Genomic DNA, 18,034 nt, shown 5'->3' on the forward strand with positions numbered 1-18,034 from the left:
CATTATCTCCATATGCGGGTTTCAGAAGGTGGAACAGAGCCCTCCCATTTCTCAAAGTATCCACATTCGTTTTGATGAAGAATCTCGATTGATGGACGAAGGTGTGAAATTGTGTTTTTCTCAGTTTTGTTCCGAGAGCTGTTTTCAGAATCATCATTGAACCCTGGACAGCCTCCAACGGTAGTTTGTTTGTGGTAATGTTCCCAGGGATGGTTTGTAGGATCTTTGTGAGGTTCTTCTTTATCATTCCTGGTGCTCCAATTATCACTGGTACAATTTCAATGCTCTTCAGCTTCCAGGATCGTTTCACTTCATTTTTGAGATCTTGATCATTTTCTTAACTTTGAATTATTTACATCAAAGTCACTGAGTACTGAAACCTCAATTAGCAAAGCCTTTTTTTCTTTCGTCCCTAATTACTATATCTGGTCAGAATGCCGTTTTCGAAGTTCATAGTCGATGAGATCATCAGGTCGTACGTGAGCGTTATATCCTTGTTCAGGTTTCCATGAGTTTTCTGAAACTGGGATTGTTGAAATTGTTGAAGACGTCCCGGTGGATTAATCTACATACCTTGTTATGACTGTGTACAGCTGTTGCAACTCGAGTTTTTTTTTTTTTGTTTTTTTTTTACATCCAGTAGGTGACTCATGCTCTGTTTCTACCTTGTAAACTCTACACTTGTCTGATTGGCTCAGTCCTGCCATTTTCTGAAAGTGTCCTTGGTCTTGGGCATTTATTATGATTCATGATCTGTCCCAATTGAACTGACCTCTTAGCCATTCCAGTGACCCTTCTTTGTCTATCCCTAATCTGTCCAACTCTTTTATACATTTCCCTGCTCTTTTGTCTTTCCCCCAGTTGTCACGATATATATATATATATATATATATATATATATATATATATATATATATATATATATATATATATATATATATATATATATATATATATATATATATATATATTGATATTTCATGTTGTATTTTTTTTTTTTCAACCAATGGGGCTGTATTTGTTGCAGTTTCGATTTGGTGGGTGACATCTTCTGTTCGCACCTGTTTTTGGAAGTTTTTTGCAAGGTAATTGAGAGATACTTTTTCTGGCTTGTGTACAAATTGTATTTGGGAGTCTGGTGAACTTTTCACGTACTCTGCCAATCCAGTCGTCATTCGGAACTCAATCAAGTGCACAATCAGACTGCCACCTTCTTTTCTCGGCAGGTACATTCTCGGGATGCATAGATTTTTGTGGAACACTTTGTGAATTGTGAGGGTTTCCTCGTTTTCCTATCTAGTTTTCTGATTTCCACTTGTGGCCAGTTTACTATTCTGCACCTGTATTGAAACACTGGTACTGCTAGTTGGTTTATGGCTTTATTTTCATTCCTTGGGGAGAGGTACGTTTTCAGGATCAGCCTCATTCTATGCAAGTATTCTTTGGTAATCGTTTGCTGCATTTTTTGAGACATATTTGGTGGCCCTCTTCAACTCCAAGGTATTTGTGAGATGTTTCATCGTTTACTTCCTGTGTTGTATCTATGTCAATTCGCACATTTATCTCGGCCAAATTCCATTTGTATGTCGTCAGAGTACCGTTTCACTAATTTCAGTTGCTCTGCCAATTTTTCCACGTTCGGTGCAAAGAGTTTTAAATCATCCATGTACATTGGATGAGTCACCTTTGTTTCTTTGGACGTTCTTTTATTAGATGTACATGGGTACACCCTAATTTAATGTATATTAGGGCGTATCTGTGTCCTTGCTCATTGATGAGGTTCCTTAGTGGATCTAGACTCCAGAGCAAGGCAAAACGGGCAGGGGGGGGAGCGTGTGTGTGTGTGTGTGTGTGTGTGTGTGTGTGTGTGTGTGTGTGTGTGTGTGTGTGTGTGTGTGTGTGTGTGTGTGTGTGTGTGTGTGTGTGTGTGTGTGTGTGTGTGTGTGTGTGTGTGTCACCTGTGAAACGGCTGCAGCGTAAAGTGTAAAAGGCCAACAGGGAGGACACAAATCTGCTGAGGTGAAATGTATGACAAGCACTGTGCAAGCCCACCATGTGTTACAAAATGTCCGCATGAGCACATGAAGGGTGAGCTGCACACACCCCAATAAAATGCAGCTCGTTTAGTAGCTGCAGCCAAGAGATCATGGAAGGTCATCACAATTTTCAGTGTTTTTTTTACAATGTCACAGATGCAAATGCCTTTGTTAACCTCCGCCATTGAAGATCGGAGGTTACTGTTTTCACCCCTTTCTGTTTGTTTGTTATCTTGCCAAAACGAAGTTTTTGCAAGATATGTTAGTCAGCTTGTATGTTTTTTTTTGTTTGTCTGTAATCATGTATAAAAAAATTCTGCAGAGCACAGTTATCATTGGAAATTTTTGTAACTTCGCATATCAGAGGCCTATAGAGGTCCCTTTCAGCGCATAAAATTTTGAAGGTCAAGGTCAAAGGTCAAGGTCACTGTCGCAAATCAGGGGAGTCGACGAAACCCTTGTTTTTGAGTAATTTTAATCGAATAGTCTCCAAACTTCATGGGAATATAGTTCATGGTCTGGCGCTCAGCTGATTAGTTTTTAGTGGCGATTGGCCTTGACCTTCATGGTTCGCGCATGAGGTCAAACATATTTGACCCCAAGGTTAAATTTTCAACTTTTAGGAACCATATCGTGTATTACCTCAAATTGAACACCTCGATGAGCGCTTTCTCGATATGTCAAGCTTGAGACATTATGACGTCATTTGGTGACGTTATGAGGCAAACACATATTTTCATGGTGACTCTGTAGAACGATTCTCATCGGAATCTCTCGTAGGCAGATATTCCTCAAGGAGTAGCTCCTGGTGGATAGCAGCTCTGTTCACCTCAGTGTGACCTTAAAGAAGTCACACGTGGTCACCTTTTGGCAAGATACGGGTCACCCTACAGGTGACATTGGTTTATTTGTTTGTTTGTTTGTTTGTCAGGCATGAGAGTGAGTCTAAAAAAAATTAGCTGAAAAAAAACGATGGGCCGAGGCGAAAAAAATTTTAGGCCGGGGTTCGGGGGCCTGGGCGGCCCCCGAACACTAAAGGTTCCAGGTGTTCTCACCTGCATTCTACTGCATTTCCTGGTCCCTTTTAAGAGGATTGTGTATAGTGTTGTCCTTGTTAACAGGGTAAAAGCACTGAAGACAATCATTGAAGACATGAAATTCATATTGCAAATTATTAATCAATGTTTTAATGTAAATTGTTGTCAAAATTCATTGTACAAATCATGAATCAATCTGTAGGATAATATTCTTTCATTGTCTTTATAGCAAATTAAACAAAGTTGACAATAATTGATACCAAGTTGCATAATAAGTTCACAATAATTGATAACAAGTTGCGCTAAAAGTTTGCATAATAAGTTCAAAATTTAGAGAATTTAGATTTAAAAATTTAGAGAAAAAAAATTTGCACCTTTTTTTTTTTTCAACAAAATTTCGATTTTTTTTTTCTCCATGTTATAAGTGATTTCCAACAAAAAAAAAAAATGCCAAAATTATCATTGCGGCTGATTTTGGAACTTCAGGTGGATCTACCCACGTTAAATCAATTTGTCTCAAGGAATTTAGTTATGACGAATGAATTGAGTATGTAAAAGTAAAAGTAAAAGGGAAAGTTGCAAACTATAACTCTGTGAGCACTGTTGACGTCAAATTGAATGAATAGGATATCAGGTTCACTTGAGTGACCAAGCAGTATTGGCGGCGGAGGTTTTGCACTCTACCGAGTGCTCCCCCTCTAGTTAGGAAATGTAATGGTAGTAGTAATTAACCTCTGCCATCGAAGATCGGAGGTTACTGTTTTCACCCCTTTCTGTTTGTTACTTACGAAATCTTTAGATGCTCCCCTTTACCGAGTCTTTACCGAGTGCTCCCCCTCTAGTTTTAAGTGATATTTTCAAAACCTCGTGTATCCATGAAAGACTCCAAAGTTTGCAGTTTACAAACGTTTTGAAATTTGTTCATCCATTACAGAAATATGCAGCCTCGCCCATTTCTGAAGGGACTGGAGAAGGCGTTGTGGTTGGTCCATGCGTCAATCGAGCGTGAGAGTCAGCACACGTCTTTCACATACTGTCATGGTCAAAAATATTGGCACCCTTGCACTTTTTTCAAATCGTGAACAATTTCTTCCAGAAAATTGTTGAAATAAAAAAAAATAATAATAATAATTTTGGAATCCACAAATGTATTTATTTGGTTTGCAGTGGAACAAAACAAAAAAGCTGAAATTTTAAATAAAAACTAAATCTTAGCTTATTCCACAGAAATCCTAAAATGGCCCACACAATACGATTGGCACCTTTTTAGAAGTTGTTAGAAATAATTAGATTTCAGGCAGGTGATTCTCCTTTACTTTGGAATTGAATTTACCTGTGGAGAGTTGCAGGTGCCTTTAAATATAAAAAGCACTCATTCAACCACTTTGAAGGGAGAAAAGGAGTCATTGTGCTGTTTTGCGTCACTATGTGTACCACAATGAGCATGGAGAAACGAAAGAAAACCAGAGAATTGTCTGAGGTCAGCCAAGACCTCAGACCTCAAAGGTCAACTTTTCATTTTGTTACCCTTTGTCTGTGTTTGCGTCCGTGTGTGAGGCCTCGACCATCGGATTTATTTATTGCCATTTCCTTTGCAATATCGTCTTTGTAAATATTTGTGCATTAAATGTATTCCTTTTGAAGAAACTATTAGTGTATTGTAGTGGGTTCCTGGATAAACTCCCTTGAGCTGTCCTGGTACAGCACCCGATGCTGGGTTCCTCCCGGAACTCCTCCTGGGTGGATCGCCTCTCCGTCATTAACGTGCGTGCATTACCGAGTCTCAGTTATAGCCTTCAAGGGAGACGCTTTGCCATCCGTCCAGGTAGTTTTAACTCTGACCCTGGACGCAAAAATTTTAAGTCGAGGGCGCAAATAATTTTGTCAATGGCATTTCTTTTTATTTCTGATTTAAAAGGATATATTAAGTTCTGAACCAAAAACAAAGGTTCTGTAATATTAACAGCGAAATAAAGAATTGTGGAGACCAAACACTTGTCAATTTCAACTGAATTTGAGAAAATTGGGAGTTATTTGAAAAAAAATAAAAAATAAAAAATAAAAAAATAAAAAAATCGCAAAGGTGCCATTATTTTTGGCTGCAACTGCAGATAGATCATTCTCAGATCAACTGTGATCGATATACCCGGACGATGATCTGTACTGTTAAATGCTCTGTCTTACTACCTCCTGTGTATGCATCTATTGCCAAGAGGAGATGCATCTGTCTATCCACGTATGTGTCATGGAAAGAAAAAGAAGCACGACGAAGCTTTCACGGTTAATAATAAAAATGATATCATTGGAAAGCTAATAATTTGATCAACTTGGAACAAAAATGTGTTTAATCTTAAAGGTGTCCGTTTGAAAAGCCCTTTTCCAGTATCGAAGAAAAAGAAGACGCGGCAATGGGAGCTTGATGAGGCGTTTCAACGGTAACGTGTATTCTCCGACAGCAAGAACCGTTGGCACAAACACGGAAGGAACAGAATTATATATAGTAATACTTCTCGAAGTAAAAGAAAATTAAAAAGTACATGAAAAAAAGCACACAAACAACCAAGTATTATAAAAGATCCTTTTTCACATTTCACATCCTCAGAGATTCACAGTTAGACATGCAATATATTTGTGAAGTTAAACCTGCTGTCTTTTGATTAAAGTGAAGCGATGGTATGTATAATGCCCCCCACCTCAAATAATGCGATATACAAGTCAGTCAACCATTGAATAAGCCCCTTCTTACACAAACCAAGTACATCCGATGTGCCAAGATCTATCTGTAAAGTTCGCAAGCTTACCTTCCATACAGGTTGTGGGCTTCGAACAGGCCTTTCACAAGGCCAGGAACGGCCACACTGTCTCCATCCTGAGAGAAAATGTATTCAAATACTTAACATCCCTTTTTCCTGTCCCCATTTGCTCCTCAGCTATCGATAAACACCTCAAACGTGTCCTTTCAACCTTTTCAAAGCAAAAACAACCTTCTCACCGAGACATTTGCATTCTGTCCCTGGAGCCCGACCGAAGCAGGAGCTACGGGCCAGAAGTCGAGGAATTGCGTCTTGTTCTTTTTGAGGTCGTGCACCAGCATAACACCTCCTCTGAAAGCAACGATCAAAATATTTTAACTCTTTAAAAACCAACAGAGCACGATACAAACATCTTCATAATATAGACATGGTCCTTCAACGATGATGCAAAAAAAGATGTCCAAACAAATGGTGCATTTAATATGCTCCAACAGCCATCACGTACGCACAATCCCCAAACTGCCACGAGACAAAACCACTACACATGCCCCGAAGCTACAGACCCTCCGAGGCCGGTGCTGTGTGGGTGCACGATGCCCATACAGAGAGCCACCGCTACAACGGCATCCACAGAGGACCCGAGCTGCTCCAGGATCGCAATTCCCACCTCCTCACACACTTTTGCACCCGAGATAACGACACCAATCTGCCGTACCTGCGCAATGCCCGGAGCGATGAGGTCACAGTGAATGACATTTAATATGCCAGACTTCAGAATTCAAGCATAAATGGTTTACTTATTTAAACATTCACAGCACCACCTTCCTCCCAAGTGCAGCACCTGTGGCTCCCCGATGTGTATCTGTACAATGAGAGCTATGGTGACCGCGATGGCGAACGTCAGGCAGGCCGTCATGATGATGGTCAAGCCGTCTCTGCGACACAGGCAATCCTTGGAGAACGGGTCACTGCGCGTCAGACGCAGAGGCGACGAGTCAAGACTGTCCGGTTCAGTAGATGATGAAGGCAGTTGCTGTAGTTTGGCACTTTTTAACACATCTTCAGGCTCTGTAGAACAGAGAAATTCATCACTGTCATAATCTTCATAAATCGGTCATCGTGCGAGCTCGTATTCTTTCACACTTATGGAGACGTCGAAGTTTGATTTCCATTACAGCATAAGTTTACTCGATGATTAACCCATTATATTATTCGTTTCGAACACACGATTCATCCTTCAACTCTGAGACAGTGATCCTTCCCTGTGAAGATCTTTACCTTACACAAGACATTTAAACAAACAAAAACTAAAAAAAAACTCCACACCACACCTGTCATGATGTATAAAGATCTTTCCTTTACAATAAAATAGGACCATAGGCCACAACTTCAAACTGAACAAATGCAGATTCAAGAAAGAATTTGGTAAACCAGTTTATTTCAGAGCATAGTCATCGTGTGAAATTCACTACCTTCATAAGTGGCCAACGAGCCATCAATCAATGTTAGGTATTCAATAAGACAGGATAGCCTAGTAGTCTAAGCAATGAACGATTTAGATTGGACAAAAATGTTATCAAAACTTTCTCACCTGAAATGACTTCATTGGCGATATGTCCTATCAGAAAAAACCCCACCTGAATCCTCCCATGGGAAACCTCGTTTTGACCTCAAATCCAAGATGGCCGACATTGTACAGGTGCAAAACTTAAAATGGACCTAATTTTGGAAAGAAACAACAAAGAAACACTTTTAAAGTGTCATTTTTAACTAATTTGAGGACCCCCATTCGTTTAGTGATACTTATAAGATCGTTAGATATCAAGGTCATATGTCAAGGTCAACGTTAAACTTGACCGAAGCAACGTTAAATTTGACCGAAATTGTATCAAGAGTTATGCCAAAATGATAGTTATTGATAAAATATATTGGTTGTTATTGCCACATATACCATTAAGATGCTCATTCATTTAGTAATAGTTTTGAGGTGATTGGATATCTAGATCATGTGATAAATTCAAGGTCAAGGTCAAATTTGATCAAAATGATGCAAATCAACTCAAAATAAAGTACATTGGATGTATCATTTTCAATGGACTCTTCCAAGATGTCCATTCACTTATTTATGAGATTGGCATCGAGATCATAATCATAGCCAAATTTAACCAAATAAGTAATCCAAACAGATTTTGTGACCTTGCAGTGACATTATTTTGAAACCCGTGTTAAGGTGTCGAATAACAAAGTTTACTATGCCTGATCACTTAAATGATATTGTATGAGTGATAATTTTTTAAAGTCAGATTGCAATGTCAATCCATTCTATTATTATTGAGATCTACATCCTGGTCATCATCATCCTGATTGTCCACATGTGGCACATTCATGCATGTTATTCCCCTGCATTGGCCACAAGCTGGTGTGCGCTGTAGTCCATTCTTGCAGCAGGTGCATGTTTTTTTGTCACACTGGCTACCACAATTGCACCGAATTATCTTGAGGAGTCGCTCTGGTGCTGCTGGCTGGATCATCCTGATAGGCACAAGACCACCGGGAGTGGCTTTCCAACCCCAAACTGCAGAGGCGATATCATTGCCACGCCATCCCTGAACTTGGTGACAAGTCCGATGACTATGAAAGGTGGCTGAGTCACTCGTCGGCGGAAGCTTTTCTGGAGATACATATTGTGTAGAAGTAGCTACCTTCAATAGGAAGTCACCCTTGCTGCGTTGAGGCTTAATGATGCAATGCACCCATATATCTCCAGCATGGCATCTTCTCCTGCCTGTTCGATGTCCTGTTTCGATGAAGATGGAGACATAAAAACGGTGGCTGACTTGCTCAGTGCTGCATACTTCGTAAAAACAGTCACTTTGCCGATTCCATATGGCCTTGATGTGGTATCACACCCACTGAAAGCGTGCAGGAAGAGTGGACTTTCCGAGAGGGCAGGATCCAGTTTCTTCTTCAACGTTGTGATGCACACCGTCTGTTTTGCGGTCACCATCTACAGGTTGTCACTGTTATTTGTGGCATCAGCATGATGCATCATCAACTGAAATACATCAGAATCTTCTGCGACAACGGCTGTTTGACTGTTCTTCGCAGACAAACATGCTAGCATACAGATCTTGCAGTCAGCATCTCCTTCTGCATGCTCAACGGTGATGTTGTTGATAATCGTGACCTCTAATGGTCCCGAAAATTTCACTAAATGAATGGGAGTCCTCAAATTAGTTAAAATGACACCTTAAAAATGTTTCTATGTTGTTTCTTTCCAAAATTAGGTCCATTTTAAGTTTTGCATCTGTACAATGTCAGCCATCTTGGATTTGAGGTTAAAACGAGGTTTCCCATGGGCGGATTCGGGTGGGGTTTTTTCTGATGAGACATCTATCTATAATTCCAGCAGTCTGTGTGTGTGTGTGTGTGTGTGTGTGTGTGTGTGTGTGTGTGTGTGTGTGTGTGTGTGTGTGTGTGTGTGTGTGTGTGTGTGTGTGTGTGTGTGTCCGCTGTTTATTGACAACCACTGGTGCGATGTAATTGAAACTTGCCAGATATATTGCTGGGGACCTGAGGATGTGCCTTTTCAAGGTTTGATATTAATCGGACAAGTGCTTCCCAAGTTATGGCCATTTATTTACCAAACCAATGACAAGACACGTTGTTGCGTGGGCGTGGCCGATGGGGAAGGGAAGCTCAGCCGCGTTCCCCATTACAGGTTACAACGTACGGGCTTCCGGATAATGATGACTTCGTGTATTCTAATAATTTCTCGATTTCTTATGCGCATTTATAGATAAACACGATGCCCCAAGTTATGATCGTTTTCATATTAGACGGTGCATAAATTTCAGTAACATCAGTGCTGGTATGCTCCGAACCAGGAAGTAATTTTTTTTTCTCTCTTCTCTTTTTGTTTTTCCTTGCGACAACATTGCGAAAAGGTAAAATATGATGGCACCAATTGAATAATTGGCCATTAAAACCTAAATTGCGAATCATCGTAACTGTGATATGTGAACTTCCGCACCACGCACGTACAGGCACGCGAGAGCGAAGAAATGGCCTGTGTGGTTGTTGTTTCTTGCTCGCGGTTGGAATATGTATTTATTCTTTTTTACGGGCACGTACTAGTACCACCAATGAAAACATTTCAGGTGAAAAAGCTTTGATAACATTTTTGTCCAACCTCTATGGATCATGATCCGTTCGTTGCTGTGCCTATAGCCAGAGCCTGGGTTTTAATTCTGGCCCAGCTATAAACTGTCATCTCAGCGTTTCATCAATGTGTGTGCCGTTCCTCATACGGACGTTAAATCTGCCAGCATTCGTTTGTGGACATTAAAGATCCCACGGTGTCTTCCGAGAAAAGGAGGCGAGCTATCGTTGGCACCATGGCTCCAGATTCCTATCCTGATCAGCAGAGGGCATTGCATCAGCAGCACTGCCACACCCTCAGCCAATGATGCTACACCGCAGCCTTGTGCTGTACATGAACAAAGAAGAATAGGATAAGACTTGAATGTAAATGGAGAAAAACATTCCAGATTTAATCCAGACCTGAAGGACCTGTCACACGACATTTTAGCCAGCGTATGGCAAGGTATCAAAATGTATGTAAAACGCTATTGATGTTTCTTTTCCAGTTTTGGATGTATTCATAACGAGTTGGACGTATGCATAACGTATTAGTAACGTACACAGAACGTTTCGATAACATATAGATAACTTATATCAACGAATGTTGAGCGTGTTCTTGGCATTCACAACCTATGCCCAACAATAGTCTAACATGCATAGCGCGCAGGAGCGTATCGCCAACGATCACGTGGCGTAGCCTATTAAAAGGCTGCGGCTCGACGATTCAAATCAAAACCGCACTCGACATCAAAGTGTCAAGCCGCTGTCACACCTTGACGTTTTAGCCAGCATATGCCGACGTATGAAAAAAATTTGCCGAATACGCTGGCACACGTCGAATTTTAAGGTGTCATTTTATGTCATATGTCATTTTATTGGTAAGTTTTGTATACGTTAAGAGCACGCTGACATAAGTCGTAGTACACAGAGTACATCGACAAATTTTCAGCATGTTGAAAATTTTTCGACGTATGCCAGCGTATGACACACGTTCCGCATATGCTGGCCATAAGTTGTAGGCACGTTACACGATCGTTGACACACGTTACTTGTAAGTTACTCATAAGTCGAAACACGTCGAGGTAATGTTTAGCGTCAGTGTTCCAGACTCCCTGTTTTTTTTTTTTCTTCTTCGGCATCACAATGATGTTGACACTTCGATTTCTAGTGCGGTTATGATTTAAATCGTTGAGCGGCAGCCTATTAATTATATTATAACCACACAAGAAATCAGTGTCAACATCACCGTCATACCGAAGAAAAAATAAACCAATGTCACCTGCAGGGTGACCCGTATCTTGCCAAAAGGTGACCACGTGTGACTTCTTTAAGGTCACACTGAGGTGAACAGAGCTGCTATCAACCAGGAGTGACTCCTTGAGGAATATCTGCCAACGAGAGATTCCGATGAGAATCGTTCTACAGAGTAACCATGAAAAATATGCGTTTGCCTCATAACGTCACCAAATGACGTCATAATGTCTCAAACTTGACATATCCAGAAAGCACTCATCGAGGTGTTCAATTTGAGGTACTACACGATATGGTTCCTAAAACTTGAAAATTTGACCTTGGGGTCAAATATGTTTGACCTCAGGCGCTAACCATGAAGGTCAAGGCCAATCGCCACCAAAAATTAATCAGCTGAGCGCCAGACCATGAACTATATTCCCATGAAGTTTGAAGACAATCCAATCAAAAAATAAGGGTTTCGTCGACTCCCCTGATTTGCGACAAAGTGACCTTGACCTTCAAAATTTTATGAGCTGAAAGGGACCTCTATAGGCCTCTGATATGCGAAGTTACAAAAATTTCCGATGATAACTGTGCTCTGCAGAATTTTTTTATACGTGATTACAGACAAAAAAAAAAAGTCAATTTAAAAAAAATAAATAATAAAAAAAAAAAAAACATACAAGCTGACTAACATATCTTGCAAAAACTTCGTTTTGGCAAGATAAAAACAAAAAAATACAAAACAGGGAGTCTGGAACACTGAAGCTAAACATTACCTCGACACGTTTCGACTTATGAGTAACCTACAAGTAACGTGTGTCAACGATCGCGAAACGTGCCTACAACACGTAACTCATAGGTTAGAAATAAGTTTCGGGTATGCTAAACATTACCTCGACGCGTTTCGACTTATGAGTAACTTACAAGTAATGCGTGTCGACGTGTGTCAACGATCACGTAACGTACCTACAACTTATGGCCAGCGTATGCGGAACGTGTGAGTCATACACTGGCATACGTCGAAAAATTTCAAGCATGTTAAAATTTGTCGACGAGCTCGGCGTATGCCAGCGTACTACGACGTATGCCAGCATGCTCTTAACGTATACAAAACTTACCCATAACGTATTCGACGTGTGCCAGCGTTTTAGACAAATTTTTCATACGTCGGCATACGCTGGCTAAATCGTCAAGGTGTGACAGGACCTTTAACTTTAACTGTCCATGCTCAGCAGATGCAGCACGTCACGTGAAGATCCAGTACAAGAGGATCCAGAAGGGCAATATGTGTATCCTGTACCAGTGGGGCAAACACTGCAAGCAACTACTCCGGTGTATCCTGCATGCAGACATAATAAATACAAGCTTTATGTATTTGATGAAGTAGATTGAGAGAGATTTCTATTCAAGAGCTGCACTATGCTGCAATGATATACCAGCCAAAAGACAAACTAAAAAGATTGCATATTATTTATAATTAACTTGATCAAACAATGACCAAAAAAAACAAGCAGTCATCGACTGGTACTTACGAAATCGTCGACTTGACCTCTGACCTTGTCTAATAAAAGCTGTCTCTAGAGAAGGTAGCGACGCAAACCAGAAGTTTCTACGATGATTCTGTACCAAACCATCAAAAATCGAATGTTTGACCTCACTGTGACCTTGACCTTTGACCGATTTTGACCAAAATCTAATCAGCCCTAGCCATCACCCTCCTGAATCACGTGGTGTAATTTGACATTGGTAGCTTCTTCCGTTCTCAAGTTATCGCGCACACACACACACACACACACACACACACACACACACACACACACACACACACACACACACACACACACACACACACACACGACAGAAGTCATCAATATACTTACGAAATCTAGTAAAAAATACCCCCAAGCGGGAGTCCCGGTCATCTCTGCCAGAGGTCGAAAGTAACTCTGTGCCAAACTGGAATAGGGGCAGTTCATAAAGTACATACGCTCCACTTCCGGGTTTCAAAACCACCCACCCCCCTCTGTATGCAGGCATCGTACCACCCACCCACCCCCTCTGTATGCAGGCTAGTGACCACCCACCCACCCCCTCCCCTGTATGCAGGCTCGTGACCACCCACCCACCCCCCTCATATATCGCTAATCGCTTGCAAAGCCAGCAGTTCCTTATGAACCGATGTTTGCAAGTCATGACGATGCAGTCCCTAGCGGTGTAATTTACCTTTTTCTTTTAATATCACAGCACATCATTTATGAAAATAAAAGTACAAATTGACATTCAAGACAATGTAATGTCATAAATGAAAGTAAGTGTGCATATAAACTTGTGTTCCATTGTTTTAGTTAAATCTGACAAAAGCTTAAAATGTAATATTTGTCTCGGAGAGTTTCGGTTCTTAATTTAATACTTTTATTTTTGTATGTACTTTATGAACGGCCCATACGGGGAATCAGAGCGAAGTTTGAAGGGCTATAAAATCAGAACGAGAGCAAATTTCAAAAAAATAGCTCGTGTTGTTCGAGATAATAGTACGTAGTATCTGAATCACTAATAACATTTGTTCTCTCTTGATAAATGAGGGAGGAGATAAGATTTGAAATAAACGATTTTCGCAACTTTGACAGCCTCGTGACGTTCACCTCGACCTTGGACGACGTTGAAAGTTATATCGTTGTGCATGTCTCATCGACCGCTATCCATTCCACTACTGTTTATTTGTCTCCACTCGGTTTGATTGTGGACGGACGGACGTACGTACAGACGGGTGGACAGACTTCGAGACTGTTATTATTAGGTCATCTCTACTGAGATGATAGAGATGACCTAAAAAAGGCAAATCATGTGACCCAAATTGCAATATAATTAAATATACAATATTTAAAATATTCCATCACGACAACAATTACTCAAGAATCAAAAAATGGTAATTACTAAAATTACTCAGTGATTATTAATATATTTTTTTAAATGTTTACAGCTATAGTAATTTTTAATGTAAATACGGCAAAAGTTATAAAATAAGAAGAGGCTCATGTTAGTGTTGCCTAGCAACCAGTTTGAGTGCGAGCCACATTGCCTTGAGTCACATGACTTGCAGTGAGCGGACCGAGTCTGCATAGTCCGACTTTTATTTGAGGATATTTTTGTTTAAGGAAATTTTCTGACTGTTTTGAAACACAGTTGTACTCTGCCGCTAAATTTTCCAATTTTTTTCCTGGGATGTTGGCTTTGAGTTGCATCAGTTTGCAAAACTTAAACTTTATACCCCACCACGAAGGTACTAAACATTTGAGTGAGTGAGTGAGTGAGTGAGTGAGTGAGTGAGTGAGTGAGTGAGTGAGTGAGAACAAGCTTTATATATTAGATGTAGGTATAGTCCTTTGCTTCAATTTAATTTGCTCATCACATTACTCTCTGTAAACCCATTCAAGACGAGAGATTCTGTTCCTCCAACCTGCTGCCAAGGTCTCCTCGGTCAACTGCGGTGCTCCCCTGTTTCCCGGCTCTCCGGGAGTCCCACCATCGTCTGGAAGTCGAGGGAAACTAGTAATGCTCATGTAATCGACTGGAGAGAAAGCCCCCAACGTGGAATCAGAGCCTGTCTCCTCTGCCATCTTAGAAGAGGCTGATCAGCACTGCAGAACAATCAAAAAAAATTGAAGTTACAATCTCGGTCTGTAACTGCATCCGAGTCACAAACCACAATCGCCAAACACCATAACACCTTGTATTTCCCCACAACCTAACTCTATGTGTGAAGTTGATGAAGTAGTGTTAGCGATTTACAAATTCAGTGAAGCACCTGTCGTGCGTGTTTCAGCCGGATAACCCCAAGCCAATATTCTCACGTTGGGCCATGGTCAGTTGGATCCAAATAATAGGTCCAAAGTACAACTTTTTTTGGATACAAGTCAAGGCTCGTGGAAAAGCAAGGACATAGAATGGATCAGGACGCAGCAGAACAAAAGGAACAGCAGAAAGAGATGAGGAATACAAACAGCAGTGTTCAGGGGAAAAATAGAGGGAGACTTGGATAAATAAGGGATGTGGGGAAGAATTGGGCCAAACAAAAAGAGGAGTTTGTTTCCGGTTTCCTACCGACCCATTGCTTTTATATGCGACCCCACAATTTTTGTTGACAATTTGGACTCGGGCGCCGCCATTTTGAATCCCAGGCGTAACGTCAGTGAGTTTCAAAATGGCGGCGCCCGAGTCAAACGCGCACGAGGACTGCTTTGTGGATCGGTCTTTTCACGATTAGTTCCACCTATTGTGGTGGTGATGATGATGGTGGTGACGTGGTGATGGTGGTGGTGGCGGCAATGGTGTGGTGGTGGTGGTGGCGGCAATGGTGTGGTGGTGGTGGTGGCGGCAATGGTGTGGTGGTGGTGGCGGCGGCAATGGTGTGGTGGTGGTGGTGGCGGCGGCAATGGTGTGGTGGTGGTGGTGGCGGCGGCAATGGTGTGGTGGTGGTGGTGGCGGCGGCAATGGTGTGGTGGTGGTGGTGGCGGCGGCAATGGTGTGGTGGTGGTGGTGGCGGCGGCAATGGTGTGGTGGTGGTGGTGGCGGCGGCAATGGTGTGGTGGTGGTGGTGGCGGCGGCAATGGTGTGGTGGTGGTGGTGGCGGCGGCAATGGTGTGGTGGTGGTGGTGGCGGCGGCAATGGTGTGGTGGTGGTGGTGGCGGCGGCAATGGTGTGGTGGTGGTGGTGGCGGCGGCAATGGTGTGGTGGTGGTGGTGGCGGCGGCAATGGTGTGGTGGTGGTGGTGGCGGCGGCAATGGTGTGGTGGTGGTGGTGGCGGCGGCAATGGTGTGGTGGTGGTGGTGGCGGCGGCAATGGTGTGGTGGTGGTGGTGGCGGCGGCAATGGTGTGGTGGTGGTGGTGGCGGGGGCAATGGTGTGGTGGTGGTGGTGGCGGCGGCAATGGTGTGGTGGTGGTGGTGGCGGCGGCAATGGTGTGGTGGTGGTGGTGGCGGCGGCAATGGTGTGGTGGTGGTGGTGGCGGCGGCAATGGTGTGGTGGTGGTGGTGGCGGCGGCAATGGTGTGGTGGTGGTGGTGGCGGCGGCAATGGTGTGGTGGTGGTGGTGGCGGCGGCAATGGTGTGGTGGTGGTGGTGGCGGCGGCAATGGTGTGGTGGTGGGGGTGGCGGCGGCAATGGTGTGGTGGTGGTGGTGGCGGCGGCAATGGTGTGGTGGTGGTGGTGGCGGCGGCAATGGTGTGGTGGTGGTGGTGGCGGCGGCAATGGTGTGGTGGTGGTGGTGGCGGCGGCAATGGTGTGGTGGTGGTGGTGGCGGCGGCAATGGTGTGGTGGTGGTGGTGGCGGCGGCAATGGTGTGGTGGTGGTGGTGGCGGCGGCAATGGTGTGGTGGTGGTGGTGGCGGCGGCAATGGTGTGGTGGTGGTGGTGGCGGCGGCAATGGTGTGGTGGTGGTGGTGGCGGCGGCAATGGTGTGGTGGTGGTGGTGGCGGCGGCAATGGTGTGGTGGTGGTGGTGGCGGCGGCAATGGTGTGGTGGTGGTGGCGGCGGCAATGGTGTGGTGGTGGTGGCGGCGGCAATGGTGTGGTGGTGGTGGCGGCGGCAATGGTGTGGTGGTGGTGGCGGCGGCAATGGTGTGGTGGTGGTGGCGGCGGCAATGGTGTGGTGGTGGTGGCGGCGGCAATGGTGTGGTGGTGGTGGCGGCGGCAATGGTGTGGTGGTGGTGGCGGCGGCAATGGTGTGGTGGTGGTGGCGGCGGCAATGGTGTGGTGGTGGTGGCGGCGGCAATGGTGTGGTGGTGGTGGCGGCGGCAATGGTGTGGTGGTGGTGGCGGCGGCAATGGTGTGGTGGTGGTGGCGGCGGCAATGGTGTGGTGGTGGTGGCGGCGGCAATGGTGTGGTGGTGGCGGCGGCGGCAATGGTGTGGTGGTGGCGGCGGCGGCAATGGTGTGGTGGTGGTGGCGGCGGCGGCAATGGTGTGGTGGTGGTGGCGGCGGCAATGGTGTGGTGGTGGTGGCGGCGGCAATGGTGTGGTGGTGGCGGCGGCGGCTGGTGTGGTGGTGGTGGTGGCGGCGGCGGCAATGGTGTGGTGGTGGTGGTGGCGGCGGCGGCAATGGTGTGGTGGTGGTGGCGGAGGCGGGAATGGTGTGGTGGTGGTGGCGGGGGCGGACATGGTGTGGTGGTGGGGGCGGCGGCGGCAATGGTGTGGTGGTGGTGGTGGCGGCGGCGGCAATGGTGTGGTGGTGGTGGTGGCGGCAATGGTGTGGTGGTGGTGGCGGCGGCGGGAATGGTGTGGTGGTGGTGGCGGCGGCGGCAATGGTGTGGTGGTGGTGGTGGCGGCGGCGGCACTGGTGTGGTGGTGGTGGCGGCGGCGGCAAGGGTGTGGTGGTGGTGGCGGCGGCGGCAATGGTGTGGTGGTGGTGGCGGCGGCGGCAATGGTGTGGTGGTGGTGGCGGCGGCGGCAATGGTGTGGTGGTGGTGGCGGCGGCGGCAATGGTGTGGTGGTGGTGGCGGCGGCGGCAATGGTGTGGTGGTGGTGGCGGCGGCGGCAATGGTGTGGTGGTGGTTGGCGGCGGCGGCAATGGTGTGGTGGTGGTTGGGCGGCGGCAATGGTGTGGTGGTGGTGGTGGCGGCGGCAATGGTGTGGTGGTGGTGGTGGCGGTGGCAATGGTGTGGTGGTGGTGGTGGCGGCGGCAATGGACTGGTGGTGGCGGCGGCGGCAATGGGGTGGCGGTGGCGGCGGCGGCAACGGTGTGGTGGTGGGGGCGGGGGCAATGGTGTGGTGGTGGTGGCGGCGGCAATGGTGTGGTGGTGGTGGCGGCGGCAATGGTGTGGTGGTGGTGGCGGCGGCA

The 18,034-nt window shown here is 44.9% G+C and overlaps 1 protein-coding gene across 5 annotated transcripts in view; it reads right to left on the reverse strand.

The window, feature by feature from the left end:
- GGT7 (gamma-glutamyltransferase 7) overlaps positions 1–18,034 on the reverse strand; it is a 52,768-nt gene that overhangs the window by 17,213 nt on the left and 17,521 nt on the right. For all 5 annotated transcript variants that reach the window (XM_085846845.1, XM_085846843.1, XM_085846844.1 and 2 more), the window contains exons 2-6: positions 14,663–14,843; positions 6,668–6,894; positions 6,390–6,541; positions 6,066–6,177; positions 5,875–5,942 (exon numbers count right to left, since the gene is read on the reverse strand). In XM_085846845.1, the coding sequence (XP_085702971.1) occupies positions 5,875–5,942; positions 6,066–6,177; positions 6,390–6,541; positions 6,668–6,894; positions 14,663–14,822 (719 nt within the window). In that variant the 5' untranslated portion in view covers positions 14,823–14,843. The remainder of the gene's footprint in view (positions 1–5,874; positions 5,943–6,065; positions 6,178–6,389; positions 6,542–6,667; positions 6,895–14,662; positions 14,844–18,034) is intronic.

This window comes from Eptatretus burgeri, chromosome 11 (assembly GCF_056783735.1).
Source record: "Eptatretus burgeri isolate ZD-2024b chromosome 11, Ebu_testis_v1, whole genome shotgun sequence".
In the NCBI taxonomy this organism is placed as follows: domain Eukaryota; kingdom Metazoa; phylum Chordata; class Myxini; order Myxiniformes; family Myxinidae; genus Eptatretus; species Eptatretus burgeri.